The sequence below is a fragment of the Lynx rufus genome, unplaced genomic scaffold (assembly GCF_022079265.1).
Source record: "Lynx rufus isolate CCGP_SWC_20201006 ecotype Redwood Valley unplaced genomic scaffold, mLynRuf1.p SCAF_17, whole genome shotgun sequence".
NCBI classification, from domain to species: domain Eukaryota; kingdom Metazoa; phylum Chordata; class Mammalia; order Carnivora; family Felidae; genus Lynx; species Lynx rufus.
In genome coordinates, this window is record NW_025814831.1 from 35,313,518 (window position 1) to 35,332,720 (window position 19,203).

The window sequence follows — 19,203 nt, forward strand, 5'->3', positions numbered from 1 at the left end:
AACTGCAAGCCAAAAATCAATAAAAAACTGACTGAAAGTCTTTATAAACGGAACCACTTCACTTTTTCTACTGTCTGAACATGTGAGTTTCTGTTCACACGGGAGCGAGGATGGGGGACAGTGATATGGTCAGACTGATGATGCCTGGGGTTTGGCTGAGAAACCCCTCATTCCATGTTGCCTGCCCCATCCCAGTCCAAATCTGGCAAGAACAAAAGCCAGTTTTGTATTTTTTTTTTGTTGTTGTTGTTTACCATTTACTTTCATGGGTGATTCAAGGCCCTTTGGACTTATGAACACAATACTTCTAGCTATGGGAGGTGATTAGACTGCTAACTTAGACCAATTTTTTATAAGGAAAAGCAGGTACCCCAGATAGATCTAGTGACAGTTAACACTTGGCTACCATTTTAGGGTTTGGGATATACTTTGAAAGATACTATCTAATTTGACTTTTACACCAATCATACAAAGTAGGCTTTAGCCCATTGTATAGATGAAGAAACAGCTTCAAAAAGTGTAAGTGATTTGCCCAAGGTCATACAGTAAGTAAAGCTGGGTCTTGAGCCCAGGTCTTTCAGATTCCAAATGGAGTGCTCTGATAAGGAACTGGTCACCTGGGTTTCAAAATGATTTTGATCATTTTTATAGGAAAAGCAAAAGAAACTGTTTCAATTATTCTTACCTGGTAGTGCAAAGATTATTTTTCTTACACCATCAATATCCAAGGTTGCAAATGTTGTTGGCAGGCTAGAGAATGAAAGAGATCATTTGTTAGGGGCTGCTAAGTAATGTGACAAGTAAATTAAGTACTCCAGTTTTCTTGCTATGTGCATTTCCATATAGAGTATTTATCATATAAAAATACTTTTCTGTTGACTCTTCTTTAAACCTTTATACCATGAATTGTTTCAAAAGCATTTACATTAATTTATTTTTAGCATCTTTATTTTCAAGTAACCAAACTTCCTGGTTTTCTGTAGCTTTTTTTTTTTTTTTTTTCCATTTCCTGCTAGTGTCAGAGAAGTGTATCTCAAATCCTGGAGTTTCTCTACCCTTCTAGTTGATAACATCCATACTATTTTTGCTGGAGATCTACAACAATCATTCTTATTACTGCAAGACTAGCTGGTGATAGTCTATCAGATAACTGCCCGTTGTTCAAGATGAGTACTCCTCAACCATTTAAAACTATACTCAGCAATAAACACAACACTGGCTTTTTATGAAGGGATTTTTTTGAAATGTCAAAATAAATAAAATACCATGACTAGAACAAAACTAAAGCAATATTAATTTAAAAATATTTATAAATTATACTTCCTCAAGATTCTGACATGAATCCTGATCATGGGGGTGTGGGAGAGGGCTGAGTGTAAGTGGCATAGAGTGGACAGGCCGTCAAGAATAGTGATATTTTTTTCTATTGATTATGCTTTATATAAACTTTTAGCTAAGATTTCCTTATATTAATGAAACTTGAGTAATGTAGAATCATTAGGGAATGTTAAAATTTCCATATAGTTGAAAAATTATCTCTTTCAGTACCTAAATCATTTTTATTATTTTTGCAACTTTGTCTTTCAAAAATGGATCACTCATTATTAGCTTTTTAACATTTTTTTGATGATTCACAACTATCATTATTAACTTATTCTACTCTGCTATCCTACAGTGATGTAGGGTCACAAGGGTATATTGTGCATTGTTTTCACCTATAAACCATAACTTCATCCCACACACTGAGGTTCTTGTCTCTTTTCCCTTAGTTTTTTTCTGTGGCTCCCCTTCATGCTAGGCTCCATCATCTTGTCCCTTAAAGCTGGCTTTAGGTTTAGGAACCAAAGAGGATTAGTAATAATTATATTGTCAGAATGATAATAATAATAGTAATGTTATTATTTTGAAAGAAACATCTATGCATTACATCCATTATTTCATTTAACTTTCACAACAATCCCATGAAGTAACAGGTATCATCCCATTTTATAGATGAGGAAACTAAGACTCAGAGATTAAGAAATTTGGCTCAAATCACTTAGCTACTAAATGGGAAAACAAAGATTTGAACCAAGATTCTTTTAATTTTATGGCTCATAATTGGACAAGGCTCTCAGAGGGTCTACTGTGAAGTGTTAGTATGTGTACTATGTAACATCTATTTTTGGCTACTCTGAGGCCCTTTTTGCTTATTTCCTGATTCTTGGCTGTATTTTAGAAAAACTAGATTACATTATCATACCAATTTATGAATAGGTTATTTGGCAATGACTGTTACTATGTGATGAAAATAATTTCCAAGATACACTCCTGGCAACAGCTATGTTCACTGTAGACGACCCATAGAATTGTGATTGGTAGTCCTGATTGGTAATATTTCAAATGTCTTTTTGAATATCTCTGTGTCTAAAATGAAAGAGGTTAATTACATTCTTAATGTACTGTATGTGGGAAGAGCAAAGCTAAATTGTTCTTGAGCTTTTTATACTTCTTGTTCTACTATTAAGGAGCAATTACTTTTAAATTCTTATCTTTAGACAAGTATAAATTCTGGCCAAGTAAAAGGAAGCCCACTTAAACTTCTAAACTATTTTATTATAGCAAACTAACACACATAATAAGAGTGAGGAGGGAATGCATAATACTTTCCTTCTACTATATTTAAAGCCAATTTAAATTATCTTTTACATCTTGCAGACAGGTACTGTGATTTCTCTAAAGGTACTCATTTAAAAAGCATTCCATTACAACAAAACATTTTATCATGCACTGCTATCATGAGTGTCCTATTACAAGACTATGAAGCTTTTGTTTAAGTTCTGGTAAGCCATTTCCTTCTAACTCAGCACCTATTGTTCAGTTCTCCTCTTGAGATCAGAATGTAACAGCATTTATACAATGACTGAGGTCCCAGAGTGTTATGACTTTAAGGGAGGAGAATAAACATTAGGAACTGATGAGAGCGTTAAGTTGAAGGGGTAAAAAGATAAACTGAAAATAAAATAGTACCAAAATTATACATCACAGGTGCTGAGATTGACTTAAATAATAGATATTACAAATAATTCTCCTCTAGAGGTGAGGGCAACTAATATCAGCTTCTTTCTCACTACAAAAAGAACAGTCAATTCAATTTTTGAGGTTACTGAGAAGCACACTGACATGCTTTTGGGATGTCCTCTGTATTCTAATCAAATTAGTACTGCCTACAGGGATGGGAAAAAATGCCTGTGCACTCACAACATAGTAATATTTACTTAAGACAAAATATTCTTAATGAGAATGATTCAAATTCAATAGTCTCAATAATAAAAGGACTTTGTTAGCAGTAGCCATATTGGGGCAACTACAGAAATATAATGCCAGGAATTTTACATTCTATCAAATTGTGGAGAAGACTTTAGGGTTAATCTTAACTTCATACTTAAATGGTAAAATCATGGTGATAAAGCCTAATCCTAGACCTGATGAGAGGTACCCAATAAATCGGGGAGTTGAGGAGGGATGCCTTTATACTTAAAAAAGGTTTCTGAAATTTATGATGTCCCTATAGCTCACTCCTAACAACTGATGTCTCACCTCTACTCTCTCTTAGGGTTCACATGAATACCCATCAGAGTAGAATTCTGAAACGAAAGCATAATTACTGTTGTCCCTGACAGCACGGAGGTGTGCTAGAATTTGAATGCTCACCTCTACACTGAAGCCTTTGAATGGGGAAGGAAACGTTTATAGAGTAACAGGTCTGAACAGGCAAACTATTGCTTAAAGACATGGCCACACATTTTCATCAACACCATTGTTTGGCATTCTTTGAGGATTTATAACTGATTACAGAACCTCCATCAGCCCTTCCTTAGGGAGTTATTAGCTTTAGGAGATGTGCCAGATCTTGGTATGTGGTTATTTTTCTTTCTCCCAGGAGGTGGTAAGAAGCAGTATGAAAGAGTACTTATGAAGTATTTTTGCAAAGGGAAGAAAAATTGAATCTGAATCTAATCAAGCTTTTAGATCTAACTTCTAGTCCATACAATATACTGGAAAGAGAGCAGAACAAGTTCACCACCACCACAACGGAGCCATTAGCCAAATCCATTTGTTAGGACAAATGATTCAGTTTCTTCAGCAAGTCAATGGCATGAAAAAAGGAGGGTAGAGGTAAATGTTCTTATTCAATATAGATTTAATAACCAAATACAGCTTGTGGAACTGATGAATTCTAATTCAAATAAAGCATGTAAGAAGGCATTCTCTCTTTTTTTTAATTTATTTTTTTTATTTTGAGAGACAGAGAGAGAATACGAGCTGGGGACAGGGGCAGAGAAAGGGAGAATGGGAGAAAGGGAGAGAAAGAGAGAGAGAGAGAGAGAGAGAGAGAGAGAGAGAGCAAGCATGCGAATCTTAAGCAGGCTCTACACTCAGCACAGAGCCCGATATGGGGCTTAATCCCACAACCCTGGGATCATAACCTGAGCCAAAATCAGGAGTTGGATGTTCAACCAACTGAGCCATCAAGGCTCCCCAAAGACATTCTTTTTCTTAACATTTGGGAGAATTTTGAATATGATCAGGGTATTAGATGATATTAAGATACTCTTATTTACTTTGTTAGGTAAGAATACCACTGTGATTACACAAGAGAATGCTGCTGTTATCGTTATTATTATTTGAGATGTATACCAAAATGACATTGTAGAATTTGCTTTAAAGCAATAAAAAAACAAAAAAAACCCAAAAACAAACAAACAAACAACCCAACAAACAATCTAGCCTTCTGTCCTCTCAAAAAGGGAAGGGAGGATTGATAAAACAGTCTGGGAAAATGGTGATAGTTACTGAAGCTAGGTGATGGGTACACGGGGGTTTCACTGTACTCATTATTTTTGTGCATTTTGAGAATTTTCATACTAAAATGTTTTTGAAAGGAGAGAAAGCAGCAGTATGGAGAGAAAGAGAAAAAGAGAAAGAAGGAACTAGACATGGGAACTACAGAGAAAAGGTTTGGAAAATTGCTTTGCTTTGTTTATAATAAACCCAGTGACTCATAAAGAAGATGAATTCCCATTTCAGGTAGGCGCTACACTGATGCAAGGAATTCTAATACTATTTCTTTTATTAGAATAAATAATCCATAATAGAAAATATAAAAAGAAAACATTTAAAACTTTGTTAGTCAAAGCAAGCCAAGCCAACCCCATATATGAGATAACAAGATTATTTTCATACCCTGGTTTCATAAAAACCCTGCCAAAATGGATCTGAGCATGAAGATCAATGTCCAGCACCTGCTTGAGATAGTCCTGCAAATACGAAAAATAATCACTTTACTTTCAAACATTCTAATATCAGACTTTCAAAACTTCAAATGAAAATAAAATGAATTTATAAGATTGAAATGAAAAGAAACACCTTATTTTAGTGAATTTGATTTACTTAAGACAAATATTCCTTCATCTCTTCATTCTTGTCATTCATTTATTCTTCAATATTGAGTACCTGGTATATGCTGAGTACTAATCTGGGTACAGGGGGATATGGGCTTGAGCAAAAGAGACAATGTCCCTGCTTTCATAAAAAATACATTCTAGTACAATTAGATAATAAACCAAATAACCACATTAGCATATAAATCATTACTTGATAGGTTACTGTTTCTCTTTTAATATAGAATTTTATGTCTGAGAAAGGATGTTAGCAAATAAGAAGCTTAAGAAGTTGTGCTGGGGCAGGGAAACCACATGTATGTATACTATATTATTTTACTTAATGGACTTAAAATAATGCACACATTCCTTGAGGAAAGACTTGGACATTTGCCCACAGACTGCCAAATCTAAGTAAGTCAACTAAAATAAAAAATAGGGAGGGAGCTCTGAAACAGAGTAAAGGGAGTTTAATTGTTCCAAATGTATATTCTGCCAACAAAAACACAACCAGCTTAAAGTTACAACCAATCCACAGTGGTTTGACAAAACCTGACCTTTGAAAATGAAAGGCAACACTGCCATGCGGTTGGTTTTGTAGACATAAAGAAAACAAACTGCAGTCTTTAGAATTTCTCAACCTCTAGCTCTATTGCTGAGTTTCCTATTCATTAATCTAAGAGTAAGTCTAGTCACTTACTAAAATTTAAATATTGTACAAGCTTAGGATACTTTATTTTAAAAATCTGTTCCCTTCTATCTCTACAGCCTCAGCCAACATCATCTCACCTGGATTACTGAAATATGTCTCCTTGGCAATAGTCTTGCCCTCCTCCAATTCATTCCCCCCACAGTAGAAAGAGAGATCTGAAAACAAATCTGATCAAGTCACCATATAATACTTCAAAACTTTCTGGTTTCCAGGAAAGAGTCTCATCTTTTTAATATCATATCTATGATTCTTGTATCTTCTAGCCCCCTTTTATCAATCATTGCTCTCATCAGGCAATCCTCCTCCCATCCAACCCCATTCGTCAATCTCTCTCTCTCTCTCCAGTTTGAAACTTTCTTGCCTCCATTCTTTGAAAATGTTCTTACTTCTGTCTAGAATACTCTTTCTTTCTACCTTCCTCTCTCCACAGCTTATCTCAGTTTCACTTATCTTCTGAGCCTCCCCTTCATTCCCAAGGCTAGATTTGGACAAAAGATTGTTTATGTTTATTTTGAGGCTATGTTGTTACATACAAATTTAGAATTATTATATTTTTCTGATGAACTGATCCATTTAAATATATGAAATGTCCCTCCCAATAATCTACAATCCTGCTTACCTTAATTTTCTCTGATATTAATACAGCCACACCAGCTATCTTTTATTGCAATTTTTTTCTAATCTTTTCTTTCAATTTGCTGTATCTTTCCATTTAAGGTGGGCCCTTTATTACCATGATACAATTTATTGTCTTTTCATAATCCAGGATGACAATTTTTAATCGGAGGATCTAGTCCATTTACATTTAATACAATTTCTGCTATATTTGGGTTTAAGACTATCACCCTACTATTTGTTACTTCTGTTTTTATTTCATCTTTTCTTCTTTTGAATTCACCATTTTTTTTGTTATTTTAATTTCTTTCTCTTCAATTAGCTTGTTAGTTACTAGTTTTTTTATTATTATTTTAGTGGTTATTTTAATTTTTTTTAATGTTTATTCATTTTTAAGAGACAGAGTGCAAGCAGGGGAGGGGCAGACAGAGAGGGAGGGAGACACAATCCAAAGCAGGCTCCAGGCTCTGAGCTGTCAGCACAGCCTGATGAGGGGCTCGAAGTCACAAACCACAAGATAATGACCTAAGCCAGAGTTGGATGCTTAATTGACTGACCCACCCAGGCGTCCCCTATTTTAGTGGTTATTTTAGAGATTATAATATGCATCCTTGACTTATTATAGTATACTATAATTTGATATTTTTATTACTTCCCAGACAATGCATGAGACTTAAAATATGCTAACTACAGGGGCGCCTGGGTGGCGCAGTCGGTTAAGCGTCCGACTTCAGCCAGGTCACGATCTTGCGGTGCGTGAGTTCGAGCCCCGCATCAGGCTCTGGGCTGATGGCTCAGAGCCTGGAGCCTGTTTCCGATTCTGTGTCTCCCTCTCTCTCTGCCCCTCCCCCGTTCATGCTCTGTCTCTCTCTGTCCCAAAAATAAATAAAAACGTTGAAAAAAAAATTAAAAAAAAATATGCTAACTACATTTATTCCTCTCTGCTTTTTGTGCTACGATGTACCATATGTTCTATATAAATATTTAGTATATATAATATTTAGTATGTATATATTTAGTGTATGTATGTGTGTATGTATATAACTATTATATATATTTCTATATATTATACAAACATATACTCTACATTTATGATTTAATATATAATATTTATATACAAACCAATTTTAACTTCATAAGACATTATTATTTTATACAATCAATAGTCATTTACATTTACCCACATATTGACACTTCTTTTTGTTCTTTAGTCCTTTCTGCATTTCCACACCTACACAATATTTCTGACTAAAAAATTCCAGTCTTTGCTAAGGCCGGTATATTTCCTATTTGTCCTTATTCCTAGAGCACTTCAAAGGTTTAAACTAAGAGCCTGAGATATTTGCCAGGGCCCCTCCCCACTGCAGGCCCTGAACTGCTAAGACTGCTAAAATTCTGTTTATTTTCTTAGCCTCTTATCTACTCTGTTATGGTTGGCTTCTTGGCCTCTTCTACCATTACACCTCCCCCCATCCCTCTGGCTTAGGAATTAGTAAATGCTTTTTGGAAAAATGTGGCAGAGAATTCTAGTGTTACTTCTCTGTCCTTTGCTTTTCTCTGAGATCTTGGTGCCTTAAATCCTGGATACCTCGGTTGTTCTCTTCAGACACCTGCTTTTTCTTCTCTTTTTTTTTATTTAAAAAATTTTAAAAATTTATATAGCTTTTATAGTTGTTCTTGGTGGGAAGCTTGGTCCAAATAAGCCACTGTGTTATAGTAGGAGCATAAATCTCCAGACCTTATGTGCTGTTATAACACTATGTCCTTCTGATATCACACACATAGGTTATACTGCAATTGCCTGATAATTGGTATATATCCTTTACTGGACTATACAGTTTGTAAGCAGAGAAACCTTGTGTATATATAACAAACCCCTAGTGAATAGCACATGCCTTTCATTCACTCATTTCTTAGTTTGACAAATATTTTTGAGTGCCTATTATACATCAGGGATTCTATATGTGCTAGAGATTTAATGGTGAAGAAGAATAAACAGGACACAAAGATGTTCTGTTGTGTTTTACTGGTGAAGACAGACTAAAATAAGTAGAGCAACAAATAAAATAATTATAAAGTGTGGTACATGCTATGAAAGAAATAAACAGGTACTAGGATAGAGAATAATTGGGTGGGGTAGCAGATAAGGAAAGGCCATTTTAAAAGAGGTGGTGAGGATGAGAAGGATTCAGCCATATGAAGGATTCAGCCATACTTCCAGGCAGAGGGAAGTACATACTAAAGCTTCTAAAGCAGTAAAGAATGTGCCTAGAACTAAAAAGACAATGAGTAGGAAAGAGGCATAAGATGAGGTTGGAGAGACAGGCAGAAGCTATACCTGTAGGCTTTAAAGGTTATGATACAGAGTTTTAGAAAGCAGATATGCTCATTACATATTTGCTAAATGAATGGAAGTATTTTATTTTTCTTGAAAACAAAAAACCTCTCTGTTCTTAAAAATGTCCCTTTTCATTCTTTGTGAACATGAAGGAATGCTTGATCTTGCTGTGACAGAGGGAAAGCTTGTACCAGACATAGCCATAAAGGCTGAGAATCATCATTGTTTTTAAGTTTTTGTCTACCTATAGAAGCAGCAAGGATCTCTGTCTGATATTCTGAAAGCTGGAGTCAGATAGGAAGAAGAAAAATGAATGGATGAAGAAGCAAGGCCTTTTCCACAACTCAGGTAAGAACAAACAACATTAGACAAGTTGCAAAAGACTTTAAAATGGGCAACAAAGATTATTGGATGTCCAGTGTAGCACAAACTTCTGGCTTATTTGTGTTTTTCATCATCTTTGAGCTATTTTACAAAAATTAAGCTTTAGAAATGGATTATTCAGCTATAAAAAGAATGAAATCTTGTCATTTGCAACAACATGAATGGAGCTAGACAGTATAATGCTAAGCAAAATAAGTCAGAGAAAGACAAATAACATATGATTTCACTCATATGTGGAATTTAAGTAGCAAAACAAAAAACAAAGGGGAAAAATGGGAGGGACTGAGTGGGGGAGAGAGAGAGAGGGATGGAGGGAGGGAGGGAGGGAGGGAGAGAGAGAGAGAGAGAGAGAGAGAGAGAAAGAGAGAGACTCTTAATTATAGAGACCAAACTGATGGTTCCCAGAGGGGAGGAGGAGGGAATGGGTGAAATAGGTGATAGGGATTAAGGAGTGCACTTATGATGAGCACAGGATGATGTACGGAAATGATGAATTACTACATTGTACACCTGAAACTAATACAACACTCTGTGTTAACTAACTGGAATTAAACTGAAGTCTTGAGAAAATTTAAGCTGTAGAAAACTGATGATAAACAAGATTATTATTCATCTGAGTCTGAATGTGATGGAGGTGTTGGAAGGGGCAATCCAAGAGCCTCTCATCCCCAACCCTCCAGTTTTAGCAGGATCTAGAGAGAAGAGCCCCCATCTTAGGGCCACAGTAAAGTTTGCTTTACCAGGAGGAAGAAGAAAAACATACCAAAACAATTATATTGTCTCTTAAATTAAAAGGTGCTCTGTTCTGATGGACTTAGATAAATAACTGCTTATATAAATAGAATATTCCTAAAATTATCAGGCTAGAAGAAAATTTAACATATTTTAAATCAGCTACATTAAAAGGTATTCTTATAATTTTAAGAATCAAAGATCACAAGTTAAGGTAAATCTTTAGCAAATGAGATAAGTTTTAGTTATTAAGAAAACCCACCAATGTTCTTTTTCTTATTTATCAGTGTTAAGTATAATTAGGCAAATATTTTTTATTTTGCTTGGGTTTGTTTTTCCTAAACTTACATAGGTTTATTCATCAAATAAGCTAATGCTATTCCTATATATTTTAAGAATGTGAAAAATGTAATATTGGGTACAATATAATTGACTCTTTATCCTGACAAACTTTAAATTTCAATAGTAATTATGTTTGTAGTATGTCAGCTTGAAAATAATTTTCAAGATCTTTAAGTAACTTAAAATCTTATTGAACTGACATTAAATTAATCAATGAATAATCATCAGAACACCCGGATGATTTCTAAGTAAGACAGAATCCTGGGTCATTGATAACTAAGCATAATTTAAGTTAATATACAGGTCTTCCTTCACTCATGATGGAGTTACCTCCTGAACCTGCTGTAAGTTGAAAATATCATAAGTTGAAAATACATTTAATAAAGCTAACCCACCGAACATGACAGCTTAGCCTAAGCTACCTTAAGTGTGCTCGGAACATTTACATTACAGAACCTTTCTGTAAAGCCTGTTTCATAATACAGTGCTGAATATCTTATGTCATTTATTGAATACTATACTGAAAGTGAAAAAGAGGATGGTTGTGTGGGTACAGGATGGTTGTAAGTTTATCAGTTGTTTACCCTTGGGATTGTGGCTGACTGTGAGCTGCGACTTGCTGTGGCTGCCCAGAATCACGACAGAGTATTGCCCTGCATATCGCTAGGCTGGGAAAAGATCAAAATTCAAAATTTGAAGTCTGGTTTCTACTAATGTGCATCACTTTTGCACCATTGTAAAGTTGAAAATTCATTAAGTTGAACTACCATAAGTTGGGTACCATCCACATTTTTGTTTGAAAGTTAATATACTTTGTTTCTTACTTTTATATGCTAGGGAGAAGCTATATCTTTAGGTCATGTTAATTAATATGTTTGTTCATCTGTACTACATCAGGAAAGTACAGAAAGGATGCATGTGGCTGTAGAAAGTTATATTCTGTGTGTTTATGAACTTTGCTAGTCTTCTCAAGTGTCTACATATGATTTCTCAATTATCTAGTTTTCACTGTGAAAGATAAAATTAGTTATTTCCTTAAACATTTTGATGAAATATGGGTGGTTATAATTATGCTAGTAACATTAATGACAGAGAAGTATAACGATGTGTGTTCTTTTGTTTTTCAAGGAAAAAAGAGTATTTTTTTTTAAAGTCCAGCCAGCCCTCAAAATATTTGATCTCAGGACACTTTACACGCTCTTAAATTAAAATTTATATGGATCCCTAGAGCTTTTGTTTATGTAGGTTATGCCTATTGATAGTTACTGTATTAGAAACTAAAACTAAAATATTAAAAAAAATGTTGGCTCATTTGGAAACAGCAATGATAAGGTCATGTTGTGTTTATAGAAGTAACTTATTTTTTATGCATTGTTCTATAATTTTGACAATTCCTTTAACATTTGGCTTAATAGAAGTCAGTTGGATCCTCTTACTTGTTTCTGTGTTGAGTCTGATGAGATATTACACAATATACAGCCACTGGAAAAACTCACTGTACATTTATGAGAGAAAGAGAATAAAAAATTCAGATAAAGTCTTAGGAATAGTTCTGACCTTGCAGACCCACTTAAAGGGTCAAGGGACCCTTGTTCTTTGTTCTAAAGTAAAGTGGCGGTTTGTTGCAAAATATAAAATAACATAATAAAGGGCAAAACTTTGAAAGACACTTTTATTTGCCTTGGTTTATAATACCTGTGTCTGAAATGAAGCTGAGAACTATTTTAAAATTTTGGTAAGTTCATTCAAGTTTGATGAGCTTATTTCTTTAGTTTAGTGATTAATGTTTTCCCCATGAAACTAAAGGTTATTCTTTTTGTGTAATCTTCCTTTTGTGCTTTATGTTTATTTTGCCTTTTTTTTAAAAGAAATAAAAAATAAAAAATGAAGTTTCCTCATTTATGAATGAGCTAAGATTTTTTACGATCATGCTACTTTCTATGCTTATTTCCAAATATTTTATTGTTGCTTTGAAAAATTAGGCAACTAGTATTGTTTCTCAGGTATTCATGATCCTATCTTAAAAAAATTTTTTTAATGTTTATTTATTTTTGAGAGAGAGATAGAGACAGAGAGTGATTGGGGGGGGGGTGTGTGTGGAGCAGAGAGAGAGAGACACAGAATCCAAAGCAGGCTTTGGAATCCAAAGCAGAATCCAAACAGGCTTTGAGCTGTCAGCATAGACCCTGCCGCAGGGCTTGAACTCACGAACCGTGAGATTATGACCTGAGCCAAAGTTGGACACTTAATCAACTGAGCCACCCAGGCGTCCCTCATGATCCTATCTTAATTGAGGACTCAATTCTTTTTTGACAGCTCTTTTGATTTTGCCTTCTAAAGATCAGATGTAAATTTAGTAAAAGATAAAAATTTCAGAATATCTTTTACATCTAAAACTGTCTCTGAAATTTCCTAGAGGGTCCCTAGAAAATCACAAAGATTTCTTCTTTAATCTTATAAAAAGATATGTTAGAAAGATTTAGGTTTCTTCGATATGTTACCATTGTAAGAGGTTCATGGGTGGGGAGTGGCTGTCATATCTGAGAAGACATGCTCAGTGTGCCCAAGGTTACATCCATGTATGTGGAAGTTCATGTAAATAGTTTAGAAATTGTGTAGAGATTTGGCAATGCCTTACTGCCCATATATGTTTGCACTCTCCGCGGGAACACATAAAAACTTTTATGAAATAGTTACATACTGTATCTCAATGGAGAATTTTACTTATCTTCTATTCTGAAATTATTAGTTACAGCAACACATTAAGTACAGCCATACAGTGTCTGTCATCTTTGGAAAGTTTCTGTTTTACTCTAATGCTTGCTTAAAGGCTCTGCTTTTTTTGTACCCGCAACAAAGACAGATTCAGAGCACTAGGGAAAAGGACCTTCTGACACTTCAATTTGAACTTCTGACACTTCAAAGAATAGTCTCTTGGGTACAGGCACCTGAGGTGATACAGCTGAGATAACTTTTATATAGTACCAGTAGACTCTGTCAGGAGTCCCAGGACTCTTTAGAATAGAAGCAGATGGCTTCATGAAAGCAGACTGCTAACCCAAATATAGCAGAACAAGAATGACACAGGACTGAAATAAACAATAAGTGAAATTTTATTGTATTTATTTGTTTGGAATACTGATTAATTTTAATAGTCTATTGCTGTATGGCTCTAGATTTGCAAAACAAAGTCAAGAAGGCCTATATGGTTAATGAACACTTTTGCTGTTAAATAATCAGGCCAAGCCTTTGAGACCAGCCTTTTTTGGTGATCAATAATGATCTTTATGATTATTTTGATCATATGAGATAGGAGGGAGACACTGTCAGGAAAAAATTAAGAGACTTTCAAATAGACAAAAAAAAAATTACTGGGTGTCCAGTGTAGTGTATCCTCCTTGGTTATCTGTGCCTTTCATTGTCTTTGAGCTATTTTACAATCCTGTAGGTTGTGAAACATTTATAGTAATGTAATCATTCTTTTAAAAATGTTTATTAATTTATTTTGAGAGAGAGAGAAAGAGACAGCAAGTATGGGGGAGAGGCAGAAAGTGAGGGAAAGAGAATCCCAAGCAGGCTCCGTGCTGACAGTGTGGCGCCTGACGCAGGCTCAATCTCACGAACTGTGAGATCATGACGTGAGCCAAAACCATGAGTTGGAGGCTTAACTGACTGTATAGTACTCTGCATAGTAATGCATATAAATTCTTTAGTTTTCATAGCAAAAAGCAGATACTATGTACTTGAAATTGTCAGTATTTTACAAAAGTAAACACTTGGGGGCAGAGGGAGGTGGAAATAGGAAAAGATTTTGAGGGAAGCAACTGTGGAAGAGCCATTTTTTCTTGGCTGAGAAGAGGATTGAGGTCTGTGGGTCTCACAAGCATTAGGAGCTCCTTCCCCTTGCCCTAAGGCTCCCAGCCTCCCCATGATCCCAGTGTGTTTAGCAAGTCCCAAAGGAGCAAATAACAGACCTAATGGCACTAGAGAGATGCTCTAGGTGTATCCGGTGCAGACTGGTGACCACATGTGTCTTCCTGATCTGCTGTTGGCCTCTTAAGCCCTTTACGGTTTCTTGGCATAATCCTTGGAGTGGGTGAGTTCCATAATGGCTTCAAAAAATTTCTTGCCTGTTCTGTAGCATAGGTGCTCATAGTAGGATTTAAGTTGAATCAAGTAAATAAATTTCTTGCATACCTGAGTTTTTGCACACAAGATTCATGCTTGTTACATAATGCTTTTTGGATCTTTCCTTGACCTTCCTGCCTTTTCAGCGACTGGTTTTCAGGCTTAGCCCTTGGGCTGAAGCAGATGTTCTCTTTCTTATGCTTTTCTTTCCTCCTGCCACTGAGTACAACTGAAATTCTTTTTTGGCAACTAGAAGGTTGGCAGGAGTCTGCAGCACTTAGGCTTTATGTCTTTCTTCCCAGTTCCTTTTTTGTCTCATTCCCACTCAAGGAGGAAGAAAGGACAATTATTAGCTCCCATGGAATACTACGGGATGCCTAGTTCCTAAAATCTCCTCCCTAGTAAACTAAAGGTTTAGTGTAAGTATTTTACCATACAGATAGTAAAATAAATAAAACCAATGTGCTTTACTATATTGCTTCTTTATTTTTAAGTCCCTAGGAAAAATCACATATTTGTGAGCACTAATAAAGAAGGTTAAGGTTGAGAAGTGTTCTGTCCTTACCAGAGTTGAGTCACAATTGCCAAACCTATGTATGTTATAAGCTAGTTGCTTTCAGAAATATTGGAGAAGACAAACTTCAGGTTTGTCAAACAGGTATTGTTCTATAATTAAGCTCATTTGCAACCAAGATAAATTATACATGAAATACTCCCTGGAAACAAATTTAACATTAAGTACTCTTTTTAAAAATTTTTGTTTTTAATGTTTATTCATTTTTGAAAGAAAAAGAGAGAGCACAAGCAGGGCTGGGGCAGAAAGAGAGAGAGGGACACAGAATGCAAAGTAGGCTCCAAGCTCTGAGCTGTCAGCACAGAGCACGATGCGGGGCTCTAACTCACAAACCATGAGACCATGACCTGCCAAAGTTGGACACTTAACCGACTGAGACACCCAGGTGCCCTAACATTAAGTACTCTTAACTTCAGGGTTTGCTCTTGTGTTACCACAGGGAGTTTGATGGTAATGAAAACAGGCTGAAAATTATTTCTTATAGCTCTATGACAATGCAGACTTCAGCCCTGGCCTTTGTGATCTCAAAAGAGGTCTGCAGCAATTTGCTCCACCTGGGGCTAAGGACTTCTGTGAGATGCTAAGACTAACCTTGCCATCTGTCTGCTATAAGGAGAATACCTACCCACACTTCAACACTTTCATTCTTGGATGTAATCTGAGATGGTTGTCGTAGACTGAGATCCTCTATTTTTCTTCTATGGTTTTTGGCCACTTAAGGGCTGTTTGTAAACACTCTAAAACTAGTTGTGAATGAAAGGTAGACATTCTCTATTCACACAACTGAATTCTGCTAAAGAGTAAGGTTATACATTTAGGCAGTTTTATAGCTAGAGAGGGCAGAGACCAAGAACAATCATATATATAAGATCTAGCCAAAAATTAATTATGCTCTTGGAAAATCTGAATTTTAGTAAAAACTGCCATTCTGACAATATTCTTATAATTTTTCAGTTTAGTCATTAATATGAAAAAATAAAAGATGGAAAGGGATTATAGGTCAGTAAAAACATTTTTGTTCTGAAATATTTTTGAGCCAAAACATCAGGTTGGTTACTGTAGTAAAGTATATTTTGCTTTTATAACATTATTCAGTAGTCCCAATAATCATCATGAACCAACACATTTCATTAAGATATATAAATTTAATGATACTGGGACACTGGAATTAGGATTTTTAAAAGACTAAGCATATATTTTATGCAAATATACTTAGTCTTATAAAATCCTATATATGCTTATATATATATGTTTGCATTTTGTTTCCTTCACTTATTATGATTATGAGCCTTATTATTTGTCAAAAGGGGCAATGGAATGCCTAATTCTGTCTTTCTTCCCTCTGGGAAGCTAAGGGTTATCAGGTTTGGAATATGTGGCAGGGGAGGACAGGATCTTGGAGCTTTATCTTGGGGTTAAATATCATGTATAAAGGAAGTCCTAATGTTATAGCAAAGTTGAGCAAGCAAAGAAACAGAAATCTACAGGGGAACATTGGAACCATTTTGCATGCTGTGGGATTCTCCAAGTTGCTCCTGATCTACCCATACTGCATCCCTTTTAGAATGCCCAGAAATTTTTGAAGCCCTAGGGATTTCCAGATTTGTGCAGGTCTGGTTATGGGTAACAGATATGTACCAGACTTTAGTTAATAAACCATATGCAAGGACATTACAGCAGATAAATTTTCATGAATCCCATTTTTTCATACCTTTTCCCCCATGGATACACCCCCTGATGTGATGATGACATCAGCACGACTGATACCCTCATTCAAGGCATTGAGTAAGTCATCTGGGCTGGAAAGAAATAAAGACAAATAAGTTAATCATAAGGACAAGATTTTACATATGAGTGCCAACTTAAAACTAAACCACTTTATTCACTGGGTAGGCATTAACATAGGTATAGCATTATACTATATATGAAGTGGCAATCAAAAAGGTCTCTGTCCAATAGGAGCCTAAGTCTTACTGCAGAGAAAGGACATCATAAGTGCAGAAATAGTGGCTACTGATAATTTCACAGGACTTTTTGTTCTAACAAGGAAGAGACATTGAGGTGTTGGTAGGCTGTCTAACCATCTCAGTTTGCCTAGGATAATCCCAGATTTAGTACTGAAAGTCACATGTCCTAGGAAATCCCAGGCAAATCAGGACAGTGCGTGACCCTAGATATTGGAGAGGTCACACAAGACTCTTTAGAGGGGATATGACTTAAGTTAGTTAGACCTTGAGAAATGGGCTGGATGTTTACAGGTGGAAGGAATGAGAAAAGGCTTTATAAAAAAGAATATCAGCCTGCAATGCAGCCTCACTGGGGATTAATATGGAGAAAATAAACTGTCTAGAACAGTCATGTAAGTCTATTTTCCATTTGAGTCTGAAAGCAGGAAAGACCAGGGTCTCAGCTCAGACAATTGGGCAGGAGGATTTCCCTCTTACTCAGTCTTTCTTCTATTCAGGTCTTCAGTTGATTGGATGAGACCTAGCAACATCAGAAAGGGCAACCTGCCTTAGTTACTGATTCAAATGTTGGTCTCATCCAGAAACACCCTCACAGGCACACCTAGAATAATGTTTGGCCAAATGTCTGGACACCTGATGGCCCTGTCAAGTTGACATATCAAATAAACCATCAGAGTCAGACTATGAAGGGCCTGTTGACCACGAGAAATTTACCTTTATCCTCTGCACAATGGAACATCTTTAACATATTAAATAGGACAATGACATAAGCAGGTTTGAGATTTAGAAACTGAATTCTGTAGGAGTCTGGGGGAACTAGCATGGGCAAGGGCAGTCAGGAGGCTTCTGCAGTGATCAGGACATGGGGTGTCAGCTTGGGGAGCAGGTTGTGATGGAGACTGAGAGAAATGATATACTCCAGAGATATTTAGAACTTAGTATTGGATACGGGAGAGGGGGAAGAAGGAGAGGTCAGGGCTGAACCCAAGTTTCTAGCCTCGACAACTACAAGGAAGGGAAGGGAAGGGAAGGGAAGGGAAGGGAAGGGAAGGGAAGGGAAGGGAAGGATGTAGAATGACTGGGATAGGATAGTATTTTGGAGGGCCCTTAAGCTCAAGAATTGGGACTTCATCTAACAAGAAAAGGGTGGTGGTGGGGGGTTCCTAGAAATATGAAGAGGCAGTAGGTATTTATTGGGGAAAAAAGGGTAGGAGAAAAAACTAGGAAGACAGAGACTGTATGAAATATTCTGAGAGGGTAAAAGGACAGGATGAACATCAGGAATTGCAACTAGGCAGATTCCTGATAGTCAACTGAAAAGACAAATATACAGGACCATTGCTTGCACAGGTCAAAGGGCTGGGAAGAAGAGGTGGAGCAAAATCAAGAGTATATCCTCTGGATGTTAGAAGGGTTACAAAGGCATACTTTGAGATTGATAAAGCAAGAAATAAAACAAAGTGCCAGGCATGAGGGCTTATGGGCAGATAGGAAGGCAAGGGTGAGCTAAAAAGAACTATCTAGTTACTATCTGAAACTATAATGCACTGCACTTGCATTCCTCTTTAAATGACAGAGTGCAGGAAGGGAGGCTTTTGAGGAATATCTGTCTAGCAATACCCTTGTTTTCTGAGAACTTCTTACCTGTGCAGAGGGGATGTTCTCTTTCTCTCCCCTGGACATTCAACATGCACATCGAAAAAGGGAGCAATCCTAGCTTCTGCTTTTCTAGTTCTAGTTGAGGCCTATTTTGCTCCTGGGTTACATGAGATAGCCCTACATCTTCACATAAACCCCTCCTTTTTTTTATTATATGAAATTTATTGTCAAATTAGTTTCCACACAACACCCAGTGCTCATCCCAAAAGATGCCCTCTTCAATGCCCATCACCTACCCTTCCTCCCTCCCACCCCCCATCAACCCTCAGTTTGTTCTCAGTTTTTTTAGAGTCTCTTATGTTTTGGCTCTCTCTCCCACTCTAACCTCT

The 19,203-nt window shown here is 36.2% G+C and overlaps 1 protein-coding gene across 8 annotated transcripts in view; it reads right to left on the bottom strand.

The window, feature by feature from the left end:
• GPHN (gephyrin) overlaps positions 1-19,203 on the bottom strand; it is a 622,612-nt gene that overhangs the window by 16,209 nt on the left and 587,200 nt on the right. For all 8 annotated transcript variants that reach the window (XM_047079492.1, XM_047079490.1, XM_047079491.1 and 5 more), the window contains 3 exons: positions 16,960-17,047; positions 5,227-5,300; positions 686-750 (listed from right to left, as the gene is read on the bottom strand). In XM_047079492.1, the coding sequence (XP_046935448.1) occupies positions 686-750; positions 5,227-5,300; positions 16,960-17,047 (227 nt within the window). The remainder of the gene's footprint in view (positions 1-685; positions 751-5,226; positions 5,301-16,959; positions 17,048-19,203) is intronic.